Raw genomic sequence first — 17,800 nt, 5'->3', positions numbered from 1 at the left:
ATTAGCTGCTGCTAATGACTGCTTAACTACCAGCTTTTACTGCGCCACATGCACACGCTCCCATCTGCATGCACACAGATGATTGCACCGTGCTGTACAGGATCCCCGCACCTTCTGCGGGAGGCAGCTGTTGTTGTTTGACACGGGCACTTTACTTTTATCTGGGCTCAGTCGATTGGATTTGAAGAATTTCTGGAATTTTAAATTAGTTCAAGAGCAACGCTTGTGACTTTGCTTTGAATGCTCGATTAAATAAAAGCATGTGTGCATTTAATCTTATTTCCAGTGATTGTTGGATTTGCTTGCAGAGGCAAAGTGAACCCAGACAGGATTTTCACCAGAAGAGTTCTAACTTTTAACCTTTAACTGCCTGAACTCATCAATCACTGGTAAACAGCATTGCTAATCCCACTTGAAATTAAATGTTGAATGGTTTCATTGACAGATAAGCTCTGTAAGCAATTCCTAAAATATCATCATCATATAAAGGTAGATAATGAGCAAAACAGAAGAAATTCCAGTTTGCAAGGCTATGATTTCAAGTGAAAACAGATATTTAGTCTAGATGTTGGTAGTTCATCTCAGCATTAGTTCATAAATTTGTTTCTTTCAAGATAAACTAAACATCCAGATTATAGAGCATCTTCCTTGAAACTAATGTCACAGTATTGGCTGCTAAGATAATGCTAATGCCATCTCTGCAATAATACAACTACTGCGCGTACAGATGATGATGTGAAGTTACTTTCACTCGTAAATAGTTAGTTTTCAGTTGAATTACTATTAAAGTAACTCATCTTAAAGATTTAACCTTTAGATTAGCAACAATAATGATCACGAAAGATAACTCTGCCGTAGCCTGTAGTTTGTGCATTCTTTGGTAAATTCTGCAGAATTTATTGTAATGAAGAGTTAGCATGAAAATTTACATTTGGCTTCCAGGTGTGTCAAAGTACATCATGAAACATTGTTACGATTACGATTTGAGAGAGAACAATAATGATATTCATTTTTTTTTTTTTGAGTCAGTATTTTCCATTCAAAATGAGAGCATGCTGGTGAATTGTATTTTTCAATATGTTTGGCCTGTAAAGTTTCAGAAACCACCGAACTAACACTGCTGGATCACGCATCTAAGCCTGAAACAGCTCATCTGGCTCAACGATCAACCTGAACTTTCTCCTCTTCCTGCCTTTGGGCACTATAGCCCTTCTCATCTTTCCATCCTGATAACTTCTGCACCCTCTTCTGCTGCTCTCCAAATGTCAAAGTACTCTTTAAGCTCCACTGAGGGAATTAAAACTGACCCTACACCCCTGTCACTCAGAGGCCGAGCCAGAGGTGCAGGAGCTCCTGGTCTCTGACGTCGGCCCGGACAGCTTTAGGCTGTCCTGGGAGGCAGAAGAAGACGTCTTTGACACGTTTGTGGTGATGGTCAGCGAGGCCGAGGACCCCAGCCAGCCCAGAGAGCTGGTGCTGGGTGGCGAGGAGAGGATCGCCGAGCTGACGGACCTTACCGAGGACACCCAGTACACAGTTGAAATATTCGGCCTGGTTTTGGGGAGACGCTCCAAGTCTTTGATGGAGCGGGTGAGAACAGGTACACGGTGAAAGGACGGAAACCAGATCCGGAGCTCGGCGTTGTCCCTGTGGTGTCAGTAGTAGCTGTGTTCTAACACTTGTCCTCGACGCCTCGGGTCTGTGTTGTCTGCTAACCTCTCAGCAAAGCGTCGTCCCGCTGTTCGTCCAAAGCTCGCTGTGTGTTGGGTTCTTGGTGTTGCTGAGTGGTTCCAGCAGACAGCAGCAGCCTCGTTACCTCCCACGTCCTTCACCAGAGGTTCGAACCAACCACTGGGCTGCGTCCAGGCTGCAGACTGCTGCTGGATCCCGCTCGTCTATTAGATCTTTCATGTCTTACTGCCAGGAAAATAAGCTTCTACGCTGATGATTCACCTTTAGAGAGCAGAAATTTGATCATTTTAAAAGCCTACATGAATCAATAACTCTATCAGTCCTGGTCTTTTCGATGAAATTCATGTTTTCTTGTACCCACATAATACTCCTCTGTACATCCACAAGTTCTGGATTCAAAACTTTAGTCTCAGACTCAAGAAAACTCCACCTTTCTTGGCTCAACATTGGAGTTGCAAAGCTTTGAAAGAATTGTTTTACCACACTTATCAATTCTTCAGATTTTCTTTGAGGTTTACTTATGAAATAAGAAGGTCTCAGGTTAAGTTGAAAAGGCAGATTAAATCAATCCTGAAGAAGAGACTAAACCTCAATGATCAATAATTGCTTTCACCTTTTTCCTCAAAATCTGGAGAAAATTTGACTTTAACAACACTAGTCAGAAAGCATCACTAAATTTAAACGATGTTATTTACCAACAAACATGTTTAGAAACACATATAGCAAAAAAGGTAAGTAGCACAATGACAAATATTAGTCCAGTAATAGAAAAGTGGTTCCAAAACTACTTAATTGAAACACATTGAAGTGCAACTGACATATAGCAAAACATATGACAGAGAACATTCAGAAACGAAAAAGAAGCACAAGATATGTTTCTTTTTTTTAAGTGTTTTGAGGTTTTAGCAGTAAAACCTGCAGCACTTTATTAAATCAAAGAGTATTAAATCATTATGTCTCTCATTATTTTTTCCAGCTCTGTGCTCTGTAGTGCGTCTCTGTCCTCCCACATGTGTGTGTCTTTGTCAGGAGAGGTGGCCTGTGGTGGTTTTAGTTGGAGGAGGGGGGTGGCAGTGGTGGTCTGTGTCCTCCCAGAGGGGTTCGGCTTTGCTTCTTGGGTTGCGTGGCGCATGTTTCACTTTTGTGTGTCCATGAAATGAGGGGCGAGTTAATCTCCTCAGGTCTGTCACGCGAGATACTGCGGCTTCGCTGTTAACCAGGAAGGGCCTCTGACTCCGGCCCAAGGCTCCCCCCCCAGACCCCCCACTCCCCAGACCCCCCTTTTTGCCCTGCTCTCTCTTCCTTTGGGTGATGGATCTGCTTCAGCTACAAGAACAGTCTGCGTGTGTCTTTGCTCGTCCGCTGCTGCTTTTCGTTTCCATTGCAGAAAGCACTGCTGCACACACACACTGACTCACTCTCCTGCCTCTGTCCTGTGTGTGTGTGTGTGTGTGTGTGTGTTGGTCAGACATGGGCTCCCCCAAAGGCATCCGCTTCTCCGATGTGACCGACACATCCGCCACCGTCCACTGGGTGACCCCGAGAGCCCGAGTGGACAGCTACCGGGTCACCTACATGCCAGCCCACGGAGGTCAGTACACTCACCGCTCAGGTCACACACGTTCTCCTGCATCAGGCGTTAGAAAGGAGATAATAAATAAATGTGATGCCGACAGATTGTAAAACAAAATGCTGTGATTTCTTCCATTTAGCTGATTTCACAGTGTGAAGACAGCTCATTAATGAGTTTACACAGTGTGCACATCCTCAGTGATGCCGCAGCTGTTCAGCCTCCAGAGCCTCTTTACTGCTGCCACAGACTGATGCTGCCCCCTGCTGGCTCCAGGCAGACACACACCCTCAGCAGAGGGAATGCTGAGCTGAAACTTTAGGAGAATTAGAAGGGAAATGAAACGGATTCCAGTTATATTAAGCCAATAACAACATAATAACTTCAAGGCGCCTTTTCCAAGAAAAAAAAAAACAACAAAAATTAAGAAATTGTTATGTGACTGCAAGTTAATGGAAGTCCTGCAGAGTTGATGGAGCAGCTTCACCACGAGGACAGGGAACAGTCAGAGGTCAATACAGACTGAAGTGGGCTGCAGACAAGAGATGTAAACATCCGTGAAGGTTCAGTTTTAGATGCAGTTAGTGGGAGAAAAATCACATCAATACTGGCAGTAGCTGCTCAGAATGTTTCATGTTAGCACCACCTGAACTGAAAATGTATAAATATGCAAGTATGCAAATATGCATCAGAGACATAAAAGACGAAATCCCAGCACCTTCCCTTTGCAGTCCAGGTCGTGTTGAACCGCCTCTACATGTCTGGTCCGCTTTTACTCCTGTATGCCTTGAAGACGTCTCAGCACTGATGGGGAAGACGAAACCCTCCTCTAGTCCTGTAGATGTTTTACTATCTAAGCTCACGGTGAATATTTTTGACACAATCGGACCATGGGTGACCAAAATGTTCAACCTGCCGCTCGCTTCTGGTGTCTTTCCTTCCATCTTCGAGTATGCAGTCTTAGAGCCAAAACTTAATAAACCAAACTTGGACCAACATGAACTTAAAAACTACAGGCCGACATCTAAACTCCCCTATTTGTCCAAATTGTTAGAAAAGGTGGTGGCGACACAGCTCACATCTTTTTTACAAGAGTATGACATCTATGACGTTTTTCAGTCAGGCTTTACAAACACCACTCTACAGAGACTGCCCTGCTGAAAGTGTCCAGCGACATCCTGAAGTCTGCCGACTCGGGGAGGTGCACAGTGCTGGTCCTAGTGGACCTGTCTTCAGCCTTTGACACGGTTGACCATCAGACCCTGATAAACAGGCTGCAGGACCTGATTGGCCAGTCAGGTCCAGTGCTCAAATGGTTCTCCTCATATCTGACTGGTAGGAGCTTCAGTGTGTCCGCCAACAACACCATGTCTGAGCCAGCCAGCCTGCAGTATGGCGTGCCTCAGGGCTCAGTTCTGGGACCCCTCCTGTTCCTTCTGTATTTGCTTCCCCTGGGTCAGATAATCCAGCAGTTCAGCGATGTCTCGTACCTCCTATTTGCAGACGACCTGCAGCTGGTCTGCTCCTTCAAGCCCTCTGAAGCCCACAAACTGAGCTCCCTGATAAACTGCTTATCACTAATTAAGCAGTGGCTCAGAGACAACAGCCTCCAACTAAAGTCAGAAATAAACCGAGACCCTCATTATTGCCCCAGACAGTGCCATCCCCGCTATTAAGCAGCACCTTGGTGATCTGAGCCCCTCAACCAAGACCGAATTCAGGAACCTTGGGGTGATCTTTGACCATGCCATGTCACTAGACCACCACTCGGGGCTACTGGTAAGAACCTGTTTCTTCCAGCTGCGCAACATCGCTAAGTTCAGACATTTTGACTTTTGCATCCACTGCCCCGCACCTCTGGAATGAGATTCCCTCGGACCTGCGCTCCCTGGACTCTGTGGATGCCTTCAAGAAACTCTTGAAGACATTTTTGTTCCAGAAGGCTTTCTACACCCCCAGTCAGTGTTGTCTTGGCAGTAACATGTACTGTTTATATGCTATGTTCTTATGTACTGTGAATCATTTTTTGTGATTTTTACTCTGTGAAGCACTTTGTGACCGACGTCTGTGAAAAGCGCTATATAAATAAATTTTACTTACTTACTACTAGTAATTTAAAAAAGTCATAAAGTTTTTTAATTTGTTGATGACAGCATTTTTAATATTAATTGAACAATCAAAGTATATCACTGCCAAACGTACAAAGGTTTCTTTGTCTTTGCTCATCATGATTATTGTAGCAGATTTCTACCATTATAACTGACTTTACCTTTTAATCTGTAAGATTTTCCCAAAACCTCTTTGAAACAAAGTCTTGTTTCTTTGTTTGTTTTCCACTTTGCTGAAAGTTTTCTCATTTCAGGGCATGTGGATTAATGAATGCTGAATCAGTCAAATGATTCTAATCTCCTGTAATCTCCTGACAGTTCATCTATATGCAAATAGTAAATCTCAATGTGTTGTTTTGTTGGATTTAATTGGGTAATTTTTTAGTTGAACCTGAAAGCAATAAGTTGTATCGAGCTCTGTGCAGAATTTTTAAGATAGAAAGTAACAAAGTGTAGTTTAGTTTTGCTCGGTGCTTGACTTGACCTGTCGGCCCTCTCAGGAAACGCCAAGACGCTGGCGGTGGACGGCTCGGACTCTCAGACTGTGCTGCCCAACCTGACACCTGGGGTCACCTACGAGGTCACCGTGGTGGCCATCAAAGGCTCCAGGGAGAGCGAGCCGGGGTCGGACAGCGTCACCACAGGTAGCTCAAATCAACATGTTTCAGATCTCTGCATGTTTTCACAGACTAATGACTAAATTATTAAAGGACGGCCTGCTGTTGAGTATCTGTGGGGCTTTAGAGGAAAATCTGCTGGAACTCAGCGTCAGGGAGCTTTTTTGTCTCATGCTGTGGACCAAAATGTAGATTTCATACATTGTGGCCAGTTTAGCTTTGCAGTCACATCATGTTTCCATGATGACTGACACCACCATGCAGATTTTAAACATGATGTGTGCTCTGATATCTAGACTTAGACGGATTTGTGTGTGTGTTGATTCCAGCTCTGGATAAACCTCGCGGTCTGACCGCGGTCAACATCACGGACACTGAGGCTCTGCTGCTGTGGCAGCCAGCCATCGCCACCGTGGACGGATACGTCATCACCTACAGTGCAGACACAGGTCTGGAAAGCACGACGGAGCGAACTTCGCCTGCTTCAGCTCCCGTTCACAATATTCTGTGGGGTCAAAGTCATTGAGCTCCCTGGCTGACCTCTGTCTCTGTGTCGCCCTCTAGGGGCGTCGGTGATGGAGCACGTGTCGGGCAACGTGGTGGAGTACGAGATGAGCTCTCTGGCGCCTGCGACTCATTACACGGTGAAGGTGTACGCCGTCAGGGATCTGGCCAAGAGCGCCGCCACCACCACCGAGTTCACCACCGGTGTGTTTCCTGTGAACGCCGCCACACCACTCAGTCACAATGAGGAGAGGCTGTAGAGATGCAGATGACAGCCTGAGAACTGAGGAACTAATAATAATACATTTATTTTGTATCGTGCTTTTCCAAGATACTCAAATTTGCTCTACATAGAAGTTAAAAACAGAACTGTGCCAAGTGCTAAATATCTGTGTACAATACTCCTAAAGCAGATCCAATCTGTGACACAAAAGAGCAAATCATTTCAACTTGGGTCTCATTACACTGATGATGTAAATGAGATTCCTTTGTCTCCAGATGTGGACGCTCCTCAACACCTGACGGCCAGCAACATCCAAACGGAGAACGCCATGCTGACCTGGAGGCGTCCTCGAGCCGACATCACCGGATACATCCTCACCTACGAGTCCTCCAGCGGCCTGACCCGGGTCAGCCCAGATCCCATCCTGTCCACACCATTTAACTCTGAGTTTGATATCATAGCTGTAGATTTTCACTGAATGTGCAGAGAGTGAGAGCTCCTGCTTTCATTTCCAGCTTCATTTGGCAGGTCTTTCAGTGTGTTTGTGAGTGATGTTGTGGCTGTTTGTCCTGCAGGAGGTGGTGCTCAGCCCCACCGCCGTGTCGTACAACATGGCTCAGCTCAGCGCCTCCACAGAGTACTCTGTGAGGCTGCAGGCGCTCGCTGGGCCCAAGAGGAGCCGGGTCATCTCCACCGTCTTCACCACCAGTGAGTCCGTCCTCAGCGCCGCTCCGTCAAACATGACTGACACAATAATAACGAATGTAACCCAATGCAGGCTGAAAATATTCTCACGAAAATCAAAAATAGACCTCAAAGTCAGAAAAATTTGCCCTCTATTTTTAAAAAAAGCCTTATTTTTTGTTATTAAAGCAGCAACACTGTGCTAAATAATGTAGATAGTTTTTTTTTTTCCTCACTGTTGAAGGACACATTTGATAAAAGATTTTTCCAAGAAGAATCCAAAAACTGAGGAGCAGCTTTATGGCTCAAGGGTCATTTACAAATGTCAATAATAATAATAATAATTCTTTGAAGACTGAGAGTGAACTTCATCCCGTTGTGGCAGAAAGTGGGATTATGAAGTAGTAAGCTAACTTCAGCATTAGATCTTTAAATCTTTAGAATTTTGTGAAATCTAAAAACAAAGAACTAAAGAACTAAACAGACTGCTCATGGATAGTTATTTTTCTTTACATTTGGTCTAAAATCCAGTTTTTTTACTTTGTGGTGTTCCACAGGGAACTATTCCAAGACCACTGTTGTTGTTCTCTTTTTTATTTGTCCTTTAACCTATTTTAGGAACAGTTTTAGAATCTTTCTGACACTAAGACCAGATGCTGTCGGTATAGTTTCTGATTGGAAAATTACTTCCAAAAGATTGAAACTTCACATTCATTCAGGATTAACTGTCCAAACCGGTCCCAGTCTGAGCTCCTCTTGGTGATGTTTGTCTGTTCGGTGCAGCTGGCGTCCTCTACAGACACCCAGGGACTGCTCTCAGGCCCTGCTGAACGGAGACACGTCCTCGGGCCTGTACACCATCTACGTGAGCGGAGACGAGAGCCAGCCGCTGCAGGTCTACTGCGACATGAGCACCGACGGAGGCGGATGGATTGTGAGTCTGAAGGCAGGAAGCACGATCTGTAGTGCTGCACAAAATACTCAATGTATAACCATGTCTTTGTGTTTCCAGGTTTTCCTTCGACGCCAGAGCGGCCGACTGGAGTTTTTCCGAAACTGGAAGAATTACACGGCCGGTTTTGGAGACATGAACGACGAGTTCTGGCTGGGTAACGTTTAGAGCTCTGACGGATTAGGGATTCTTTTTTTACACAGCAACATTTTCAAATGAACACCAAAGGTTTTCTAATGTTTTTTGGTGTCCACGACGTTTCAATGAAACATACGTCGTGTAAACGGGGTCTGACATTAGAGTTCCTGAGTGTTTCCCCGGTCTCGCTCAGGTCTGTCCAACCTGCATAAGATCACAGCCGGAGGTCAGTACGAGCTGCGAGTGGACCTGCGGGACAAAGGCGAGGCGGCCTACGCTCAGTATGACAAGTTCTCCGTGTCTGAGCCTCGAACTCGCTACAAGGTGCACGTGGGAGGATACAGCGGGACGGCAGGTAGAGCCTCAGGCCTTCGCAGGTCTTACAATCAGTTGATGGATTTCTCTGTTTCACTGCTTTTCTCAGGTCACTGTGAAATAATCCCAAACTGTGGTTCTCAAACATATTCCGCACAAGACAGAATACAGAACTCAATCAGCTCTGGGTTCTTCTAATCACCCTCCTAATACATCAGCTGTAATTCTTCCTCTTCTGATTTCATTTTATTCTAGGTTTCATTCCAAAATGCAAACAAACTACCTACAAAGGAATTTGAATGTATATAGAAAACCAAAAACCTGATTCAGAGGAGAGAGGTGTATTCTCTTGAAGTATTTTAATAGTTTTCAGGAAAAAGCGGCATTTCCTGGCCATACTCCTCATAATAGACCTCAGTGACTCTTCAGTGCTCTAAGCGTGCTGCGCTGGTTCGCAGGTGACTCGATGACCTACCACCACGGCCGTCCGTTCTCCACGTACGACCACGACAACGACATCGCTGTCACCAACTGCGCTCTGTCCTACAAGGGAGCGTTCTGGTACAAAAACTGCCACCGGGTCAACCTGATGGGACGATACGGGGACAACAGCCACAGCAAGGTACAGCTGCAATCCGTCCTCTGGGTCGGGACGTCTTTCTTTTTCCAGCTTTTCAAGTCTCTAGAGTGAAGGAAGTTTGATAGAGTAACACTGCAAAGACCTACAACTGAAAGCTAAACTTACTGTTTCAGTGCAAAATCAAAACCTGAAAAGCTCAAAATATAATAAAAATCCAACATGGTAATACAGGTGTTTTTTAAAACATTTGGCAAAACTGAACAAACCACTGGAGAGTGTTCACCATTTAGAGGTATTTAACCATTTGTTCTGCACATTTACAATCAGATTATGTGACATGATTAAAGTGAAAAGATATCATTTTAGCATTTCACAGACGATCCAAGTTGGTTTGCTGCTACGAGTCGCTCTCAGTCCCAGGAGAGTATGGACCGGGAGTCATGACATTGTGGAAGCCGCCATGTTTGTTATTGTCTATCTACTCTCCATGGTGACCACCTTTCCTGTTCTGTCCAGGACGCAGCACGTTTTAGTCTCATATCCACCATCCCTGAAATTCCGATCGCATCTCTTATTTCACCCAGTGTTATTTGAGTATGAAGGAATTGTTCAAAACCCGTGAGTGTCCTTCACTCACCAGTGACTCACGATGTCCAATAACTCATTCACTGAACTGTTCCTGCAACTGCCCACTAGCTGGAAAGAGGAAAACAGACAGCATCCGATGGGGTGTTAGGTGAGCCCGGCGTCAGTCAGCTGTTAGCTAAGCTACCTTTGAACTAACTTTGTTCATCCTCTAACACCATGAGATGCGATCTAAACTTCTGGGATGGTGTAACAGAGACAGTGCTTTATGTCCCAGATGTTGTGGTGTCAGGGAACCAGTCTGAAGCTCCTCCTCACTCTTCTGTTTCCTCCTCAGGGAGTGAACTGGTTCCACTGGAAAGGACACGAACACTCCATCGAGTTCGCTGAGATGAAGATCCGACCATCCAACTTCAGAAACCTGGAGGGCAGGAGGAAACGGTCATAAACTACAACGACGACAACAACAACAACAACAACAACAACAACAACAACACTGCTACAGCTCTGTCTCCACCTCCTCACCCACCAAAGCCACTGCCAGGAGCCCCGCTGCCTCCAGTCGACCCCCACCCACCCCTCCGCCGCCCCTCTGCCCCACCTCCGCCCGCCAGCAGTGTGTAAACTGACGTGTGCATGTTACAAACTGGACTTAAAGCAAAGCCCACCAACAGACCCTGCTCACGCACCAAAGACAGCCGGCTGTGACCCCCACCTGCCCCACCTCACCCCACCCCACCGCCCGCCAACCCCCCTTCCCCTGCGTCGCAGCGCTCGTCTGGAGGCGTGAGCACGGCTCTCGGCCGTCGCCTCATGAGGGCGCTCACGGTGTTGATTGTCCGGATCATCAGAGGAACTCGGGAAAAAGGTTCAACAAGATGAGAAAATCCAAACATCCAAATCTCCACTTTTCCTTTGTGTTCATGTGAAATCCAAACACAGATTTACAATTCACTGCAGTTTAATTTAAACAGAATCAGTTATAACCGTCCTGCAAGATCCACCAGAAAACAACAAGAAAAGTCTCATTCACATTATAAACACTTCTGCTTCCAAGGCAGTTTTAAAAGGCTGAAGAGAAATCCTGGCATGCACAGAGAGAACATGCAAACTCCACAAGGAAAACCTGGAATCTGATCTTCTCGCTGTGACTGTAGAATGCAAACCACTGCACCACCAGGCCACCACTGGTTATTTAAGAGGAAAAACACTCTCAAGCATAGGACTGCATGGTGGAGCAGTGGTTAGCTCTCGCCTCACAGTGAGAATGTCTCTGGTTCAAGTCCACGTTTGGAGTCACTTGCTGTAAAGTTTGCATGTTCTCCCTGTGTGTGTGAGTTTCTTCCCACAGTCTAAAAGCATGTGTCTGAGCTGCATCAAAGATAAATGAACATAACCACAAACTGGAGATTCTACGAGTGTTTTCAGCGGTTGGTGTCATACGAGCCTTCGGGCCTTGGACGCTGGAGACCACTCAGCTCCGGAGTCTCCCGCTAACTCGCCTCTTCCTCCGTCTTTGTGTGACTTAACTCGTCTCTGTGTCACTTTATCCCCCCTCACCTCACCCCACCGTCCCAGGATTTAAAGATGGAAGTGTCTCCCCCTTCGTGTCCGGGCGGACGGGCCACATTTCCCACCGTCCCCCGAGCCCCTGAAGGCATCATGGTGTGTTTTTGAAAAGAAAAGATTTGTTTCTCTAATGAATCCGAGGCAGGACCTATTATTCAGTATATTAATGACATGCGGTGAATTTCTTTTCTTTTTTAATTTTTCTGTTCCTTTTTTATTTTTTATTTTGTTTTTTTTTGCAAAATGTGAATACAGTACATATAAGTGGAACAAGAGAATGTTATTGTGATGCTCGAAACTTTTGAAAAAAGGCCAACTCCAGTGGAATTCCAGTTGTCATAGTAAGGTGTTGATGAAAATAGTGTTCGGACAGGCCAAAACTAGAGAACTAGTTACTGTTTCTACCCCCACCCCCCCCCCCCCCCGAAAAAAAAAAAAGAAAGGAAAAAAAAAAAAAGAATTCCCCTCCAATCACCTTCCTGCCCCGGCGGAATACTAAACCACTGACCTTCTAAAGAATGCCTGTGTAAATTAAGTTTGTTTCTATTTGTTTATAACTGGGGAACAACAGGTGTTTCTCTGTAAACTGTATTACAATAAAACTGTTTGTTTTAAAGGATGTTGAAGGGTTTTTTTCTTCACTTTCAGGAACATTTCTCAAAGTATTTTTCTGTCAACTGAAGCTGAAACTGAACATTTCGTGTTTCTACCTCTTGATTTACCACTTTAGTCTGTTCTGATCCCCTACAACTCTCTATACCATGGGCATCTAACTCATTTCAGTTCTGGGGCAACATTTCATTTTAAGAGGTAAAATAGTGCCACAATGAACTTTAAATTTAAACTTTAAAGTTTTTTTTCCTTTGTTGTGAGTTTATGTAATCAAAATGTGTATATATTTTTTGAAAATCCAAACAATTACTGGCAAAAAAATGCCACTGATCTATATCAACCCTTCAAAATCCCCCCATTATCTATTTGCCAGAAAATCAGAGGCAAATTCAAACAGACAACCCACTTTTTCCACTGAGATCCAGTCAACTGGAGAGTATTTCTCAGTTACTCTCTGATGACTAACACACATTTTAAAAGAGTCAAGTTAATCTCGAAAGACTGCTCCTGAAAAAAAAGCAGAAAACATAATTGATTGTATTTCTTGCCAGTGCATGCTGTTCTCCTCCTCATATCTGTAGAAAGTCTGAGCACAGAGCTCTTCACCATGTGAACATTAAAAACAAAAACAGTTCAGTGTAAGATTGTCTTTTTAACTCCCTCCACTATTAATAGAACTGAAATGCTTTATTGATCCCAGAGAGCGCTTGTTTAACGATGGATTCTATTAACGAGGCTGTGAAGCAGCAAACTAATTCAATCAAAAGAAGAGAAGTTAAAATGACTGAAGTTTGACAGTCGCGATAAATAATGAAAACACACATTTTAAGGTAATTGTATAAATTCTGATCACTAGGTAGTAATTATCATCATCATCATTATTATTATTATTATTATATTATTATTATTATTATTATTATTATTATTATTATCATGTGAAGCAGTAGTAGTAATAATATCACTACGATGCGCTGTCTCGTGCCCCTTCGGCTCCTTTCGGGGGCTTCGCTCGGCTCTTCTCGGCTCCTCTCGGCTCCTCTCGGGTCTCCTGTGGGAGTGGCAGGCTGTGGGCTCACTTCCTGGTCCCGTCCCGGACCCGGTCGAGCCTGTCGGGGGGATATATGGTGCCGGTGGAGGCAGAGGCGGTGGGTAAGTGCCGGGAACCAGACGCATTAGCCGGACAGAAGCGACTCGTGAGCGGCGGCGATGCGGACACCTTTCCCCTGGAGGTTGGTGAAGTTTGCTTCGGCCGCGGCGCTGCTCGTGCTCCCGCTTCTGGTCCTGCTGGGCTCCCGGACTCAGAGCGAAAAGCCGGCCCTCCCGAGCCCGCTCTCTCCGGAGGACTACCGCCTCATATCCCCCCGGAGCTACCGGCTCCTCCTCGACCAGCCGCACGCCTGCAGGGACCGCAGCCCGGCGCTGCTGCTCCTGGTGCCCGTGGCGCCCAGGGACGCTGCGGCGCGGCGGGCGGTCCGGGCCACGTGGGGCTCCTCAGGTGGGGACACCCTCACCTTGTTCTTCACGGGGGTCCGGCCCGGTGAGGACTGGGGCTCCCTGCTCCAGGAGGAGAGCCGGCAGCATGAGGACATCATCCAGATGGACTTTGTGGACAGTTACCACAACCTGACCGTCAAGACCCTGATGATGATGAGCTGGGTGGCGTCCCACTGCCCCAACGCCTCCTACGCCATGAAGGTCGACGCGGACATCTTCGTCAACATCTTCTACCTCCTGGAGCTGCTCGGGAGCTACCCCCGGAGGGGCTTCATCACCGGGTCCGTCATCACGGACGGCCGGCCCAGGAGGGACCCCAACAGCAAGTGGTTCCTGTCCGAGGAGCAGTACCCCGACGACGCCTTCCCGCCATACGTCTCCGGGGCCGGCTACGTCTTCTCCGCCGACCTGGCCCAGAGGATCTCCGGGGTCTCCAGGTACGTCCGGGCCATCCCCATGGAGGACGTCTACGTGGGGCTGTGCTTGCGGCTTCTGGGGGTCCGGCCGGTCTACTCCCAGCGCCTGCTGGGCCTCAGGAACCTCTTCGAGATCCGGAAGCTGGAGTACGACCGGTGCAGCTTCGCCCGGCGGGTCATCGTCAACGGGTTCGAGCCCACGGAGCTGCAGGAGGTCTGGAAAGATTTCTCCACAGGCTACAGCAGCTGCTGACAGCCCAGACCCCCCAGGGAAGGAATGAAAGCCATCAGACCCACAGGTGGTCTGCAGAGACCTGGTCCAAGGATCCGAGGATCAGGTCCCATCAGAACGATGATGTCAGGAAAACTTATTCAATAGTTCAAGCTTAATCGTGCCTAACTCTATAGGATGACATATGAAAAAAATCCTTTATTTAAATTTATAAATGAACCAAAAACCCTCAACCAGGAACATATTCAGAGGCTTTTCATTAGTGAGAAATTCATTTATCTAGTTGGAAATTAAATCCACATTTACACTGCTGCCTTTTGAGAGAGAGATCTGTTTATTAGGAAACATATGAGAGACAGAAAACTCTGGCATGCATGCCAGGTCATGAGCTGGAAACACACACACACATGCAGAGAACAATAAGCTTTAAATGTAATTTCTATTAAACTATAATTTCCTGAATGCTGGTTTTCAAAGTGTGGAGCAGGAGTTGCTTTCGGGCCTCTGCAGATACTTCAGAGGAGCCGTGAATAAATCCTGACGTTCAGATAATCACTGTACTCACATTCACGCTACCAACAGTGTGAGTAGGTGGATTTTCAGGGATTGTTAGGTTTTACTCATACACTGCGTCTCTAATCTCCAAGTGATTCAAGCTTTCAAAAAGTGCCATTGTTTTTTATTTATATATGAACCAAAAAAGTTAAAGATGCCTTGTTTCCACGTTTATATGATTATGCAAACTTCTAATATGAATTGATGGTAGAATCAAAGCTGTAATGGGAAGTGGTTTAAATTATTTTGATTTTTTGTGTTTTTTAGTTCATTGTATTGATTTATGTTGAAAAAATGTAAAGCCTAATATGTCAGCAAAATCACATTTAATAGGGATTGAAATCTCATCTATCACTACATTACGAGAAACGTTTCACTGAACATCAGGGAATTTAAGTAAATGCTAAGTTTGACGTTTCTTCAGTCAGCACTAAAAAGATTTAAAAATACTGTCATGAAACTGACTGAAATCATTTTTTTGCCAAGTTTTTCAGCAGCATCTGCTAAACAGGCCGAACTGTCTGATCTAAAGAAACACAGTACGGCCTCTCACTTGTGTAAACATGTTGCCTTAATATCTATAGATACAGAAAGAATGGTTTTTTTTTTTTGCCAAAGTTTGCGTATTTGTTAGTTTCTTACCTGCAGGTGGCGCCCTTACCGGTGCCCTGAACCCAACAAATGGTGGAAATTTAGCTTTGATGTTTTACTTGCCGCTTAAAATGGAGAAAATGTCAAGAGGTTACAATTACCTGAGCTGAAGTTTAAATCAGAGGCGACGCACTCAGCAATTTACCATGTTGCAGCTTTCTAGACATGTAAAGATTATTTTTTGGTGTTTGTGCAACTTATAGAGCAGTGTTTCCCAACCCTGGTCCTCGGGGAACACTATCCTGCATGTTTTTGAATGTTTCCCTCTTCCAACACACCTGATCCAAATGATCAGGATTGTGATCAGACTTCTGCAGAGCTTGATGACGAGCTGGTCCTTTGAATCAGGTGTGTTAGAAGAGGGAAACATCCAAAACATGCAGGATAGTGTTCCCCGAGGACCAGGGTTGGGAAACCCTGTTATGAGTGAGTTAGTGGCTGCAGCTCCAGAGCAACACTTAAGTGTGCCCACCTGCAGGAGAAAGCATTTGTGCAATATTAGCATTTTTAGGCTAGCACTTCTGCAAAAGCTAATGTTAAAGGAACACCTAGTTTCTTCTACCGTTTCACCGATCAGTGAAAGTCAGTTTTGTACCAAAGACTCTATAAAGCTTGTTCAATTTGTGCCTGATGGGTCGGAGGCTCTCCGTTACCCACAATCCCCTGACCCTCATGCAAGAACTTCAAGATATCTTCATTTCTAAAGTGCAGCGGGTTCGTGTCTGTGTTGTAGAGGTTAGGGAATATACTGCATGCAGTCCTGAATCTAGAATTATGAAGTACTTGCCTGTTTTTTTATCCTGCATAGGGAGGAAAAAAATACAGTTTAAAAATTTTTACATTTTTAGTCTGAAGCATGCAAAAGCACCTTTAAATAACTAGATGTTCATAATAACAGAAGTGTCTCCTAACTAGCCACACATGGGCCAACATTGCAATACCGCTTTGTACCAGTAGCTGATGTGTTGAGTTAGTTTCATGCAGCCGGTCTGGAACAGAGGCAATCTGACAGCAGGAAAAAACAAAACTGGCAGTACCAGACTAAGCTCTCACTGTGACTCTTCACTGCCTCCTAGTGAACAAACATGGCTGCACTGAAACTTTACGTACTGTACCTTTAAGACATTTGAGGAAAAGTGGAGTTTATGAGCTCCATCGCAAGCCAGTCCAGCTATCCTAGCTGTTAGCAGATATTGATAGTCAAATGGTATTTTTTCCCCTGTGGTCCTGTAGCAGCCTCCAGTTGACACACAGTGACATCTACTGATCACAGATGTATTCACCGTGTGTTTAATAAAAATGAAGTGTGGCTTATAGTCCGGAGGATATGATCATGGTCTTGCTTGAGGTTCAGGACCTTTAAAGAGACGTTACTCTGCAGGTTTCTTCATCAGGATCGAGCTGCTGTGCCTCTTTATGCATGTTCTGTGTTTCTACTGACCTTTTTCACCAAAAATGCCTCAATGATTTTTACTCTGAGAAATGTTTTTTTGTTGTTGTTGAAAAGCTTTCTGTTCTCAAACAGGAAGTCTTGTTTTCTCTTTGTTTTGATGCTGCGGTTGATTATATTCTCTCCTGATGTGACTGATTTAAATTCAATCTGCTGGAATCCAGTGCTGAACAAATAAAAATTAATCTTAATGGATGTATATGTCTGGTTTAGTTTTTCTTTGAAATTCAGTTGGAACTGAATCACATTGGAACAGTTAAATTGAAACTGGATTTTTTTGTTGACGTCTAAATCTTTGACAGTTTTTGTCAGAAAGGGTTTGAATAAAGTTTTTTACCTCTTTGAAGGTTTAAAGGTGCTGTAGGCAGGATTATCTTCGCAAGATGGGCGATTTGACACCATCCAAGATGGCGATTTGAAACCCAGAGTCATGTCCACCTCGGGGTGCCGAGTGGGCGTGTCGTGTCATGGCGCCTGCGCTGGCGGGTTGATTCACCTGTGACCTTTCACCTGGGGTCAAAGCGTTTTTTTAAAGAATTCCAGTAGAAACAGACGGTGTCCTCCGTGGTGTTTTGATGATGTTATGTCCCGACGAGGCAGGTAAATATGCGGGCCTGGACTTCCTCATAGCCCTTCACGAGAAAGCAGAGCTTTGAAGCGCCGCCCTCGACCAATCAGGATAGAGCCTCAGGGGCTCTTCTGATTGGTCAAACATACCGGAGCAGTCGAGAATCCTTTTCAGCTCAGAACCGAGACAGATGGAACCGCTGCGCCCTCGCGGTTTGTAATTATGCTACACTCCTAAGTATTATCAATGGATACTCTAACATTTAATCCAAAGAAAACACAGAAA

The 17,800-nt window shown here is 45.2% G+C and overlaps 2 protein-coding genes across 2 annotated transcripts in view; both read left to right on the top strand.

The window, feature by feature from the left end:
• The window catches only part of LOC115398090 (tenascin-like), a 34,099-nt gene extending 22,186 nt beyond the window's left edge, over positions 1–11,913 (top strand). Inside the window, 13 exon segments of the mRNA XM_030104731.1 lie at positions 1,328–1,600; positions 3,161–3,283; positions 5,871–6,014; positions 6,317–6,436; positions 6,552–6,695; positions 6,990–7,120; positions 7,290–7,422; positions 8,182–8,202; positions 8,205–8,332; positions 8,411–8,507; positions 8,682–8,843; positions 9,262–9,425; positions 10,306–11,913. Of these exon segments, the coding sequence (XP_029960591.1) occupies positions 1,328–1,600; positions 3,161–3,283; positions 5,871–6,014; positions 6,317–6,436; positions 6,552–6,695; positions 6,990–7,120; positions 7,290–7,422; positions 8,182–8,202; positions 8,205–8,332; positions 8,411–8,507; positions 8,682–8,843; positions 9,262–9,425; positions 10,306–10,416 (1,751 nt within the window). The 3' untranslated portion in view covers positions 10,417–11,913.
• Positions 11,914–13,226: 1,313 nt separating this feature from the next.
• Positions 13,227–14,793, top strand: LOC115398344 (beta-1,3-galactosyltransferase 1-like). Its single transcript, XM_030105057.1, has one exon. It carries the CDS (start codon positions 13,356–13,358, stop codon positions 14,310–14,312), a length of 957 nt encoding a protein of 318 aa, XP_029960917.1. The 5' UTR covers positions 13,227–13,355; the 3' UTR covers positions 14,313–14,793.
• Positions 14,794–17,800: the final 3,007 nt, after the last annotated feature.

This window comes from Salarias fasciatus, chromosome 12, assembly GCF_902148845.1.
Source record: "Salarias fasciatus chromosome 12, fSalaFa1.1, whole genome shotgun sequence".
Lineage (NCBI taxonomy): Eukaryota > Metazoa > Chordata > Actinopteri > Blenniiformes > Blenniidae > Salarias > Salarias fasciatus.
This window is presented reverse-complemented; position numbering and strand designations above follow the sequence as displayed.

What these genes read in the sequence shown, in the direction of transcription:
- LOC115398344 (XM_030105057.1), top strand. Translation starts at nt 13,356, where the DNA reads ATGCGGACACCTTTCCCCTGGAGGTTGGTGAAGTTTGCTTCGGCCGCG.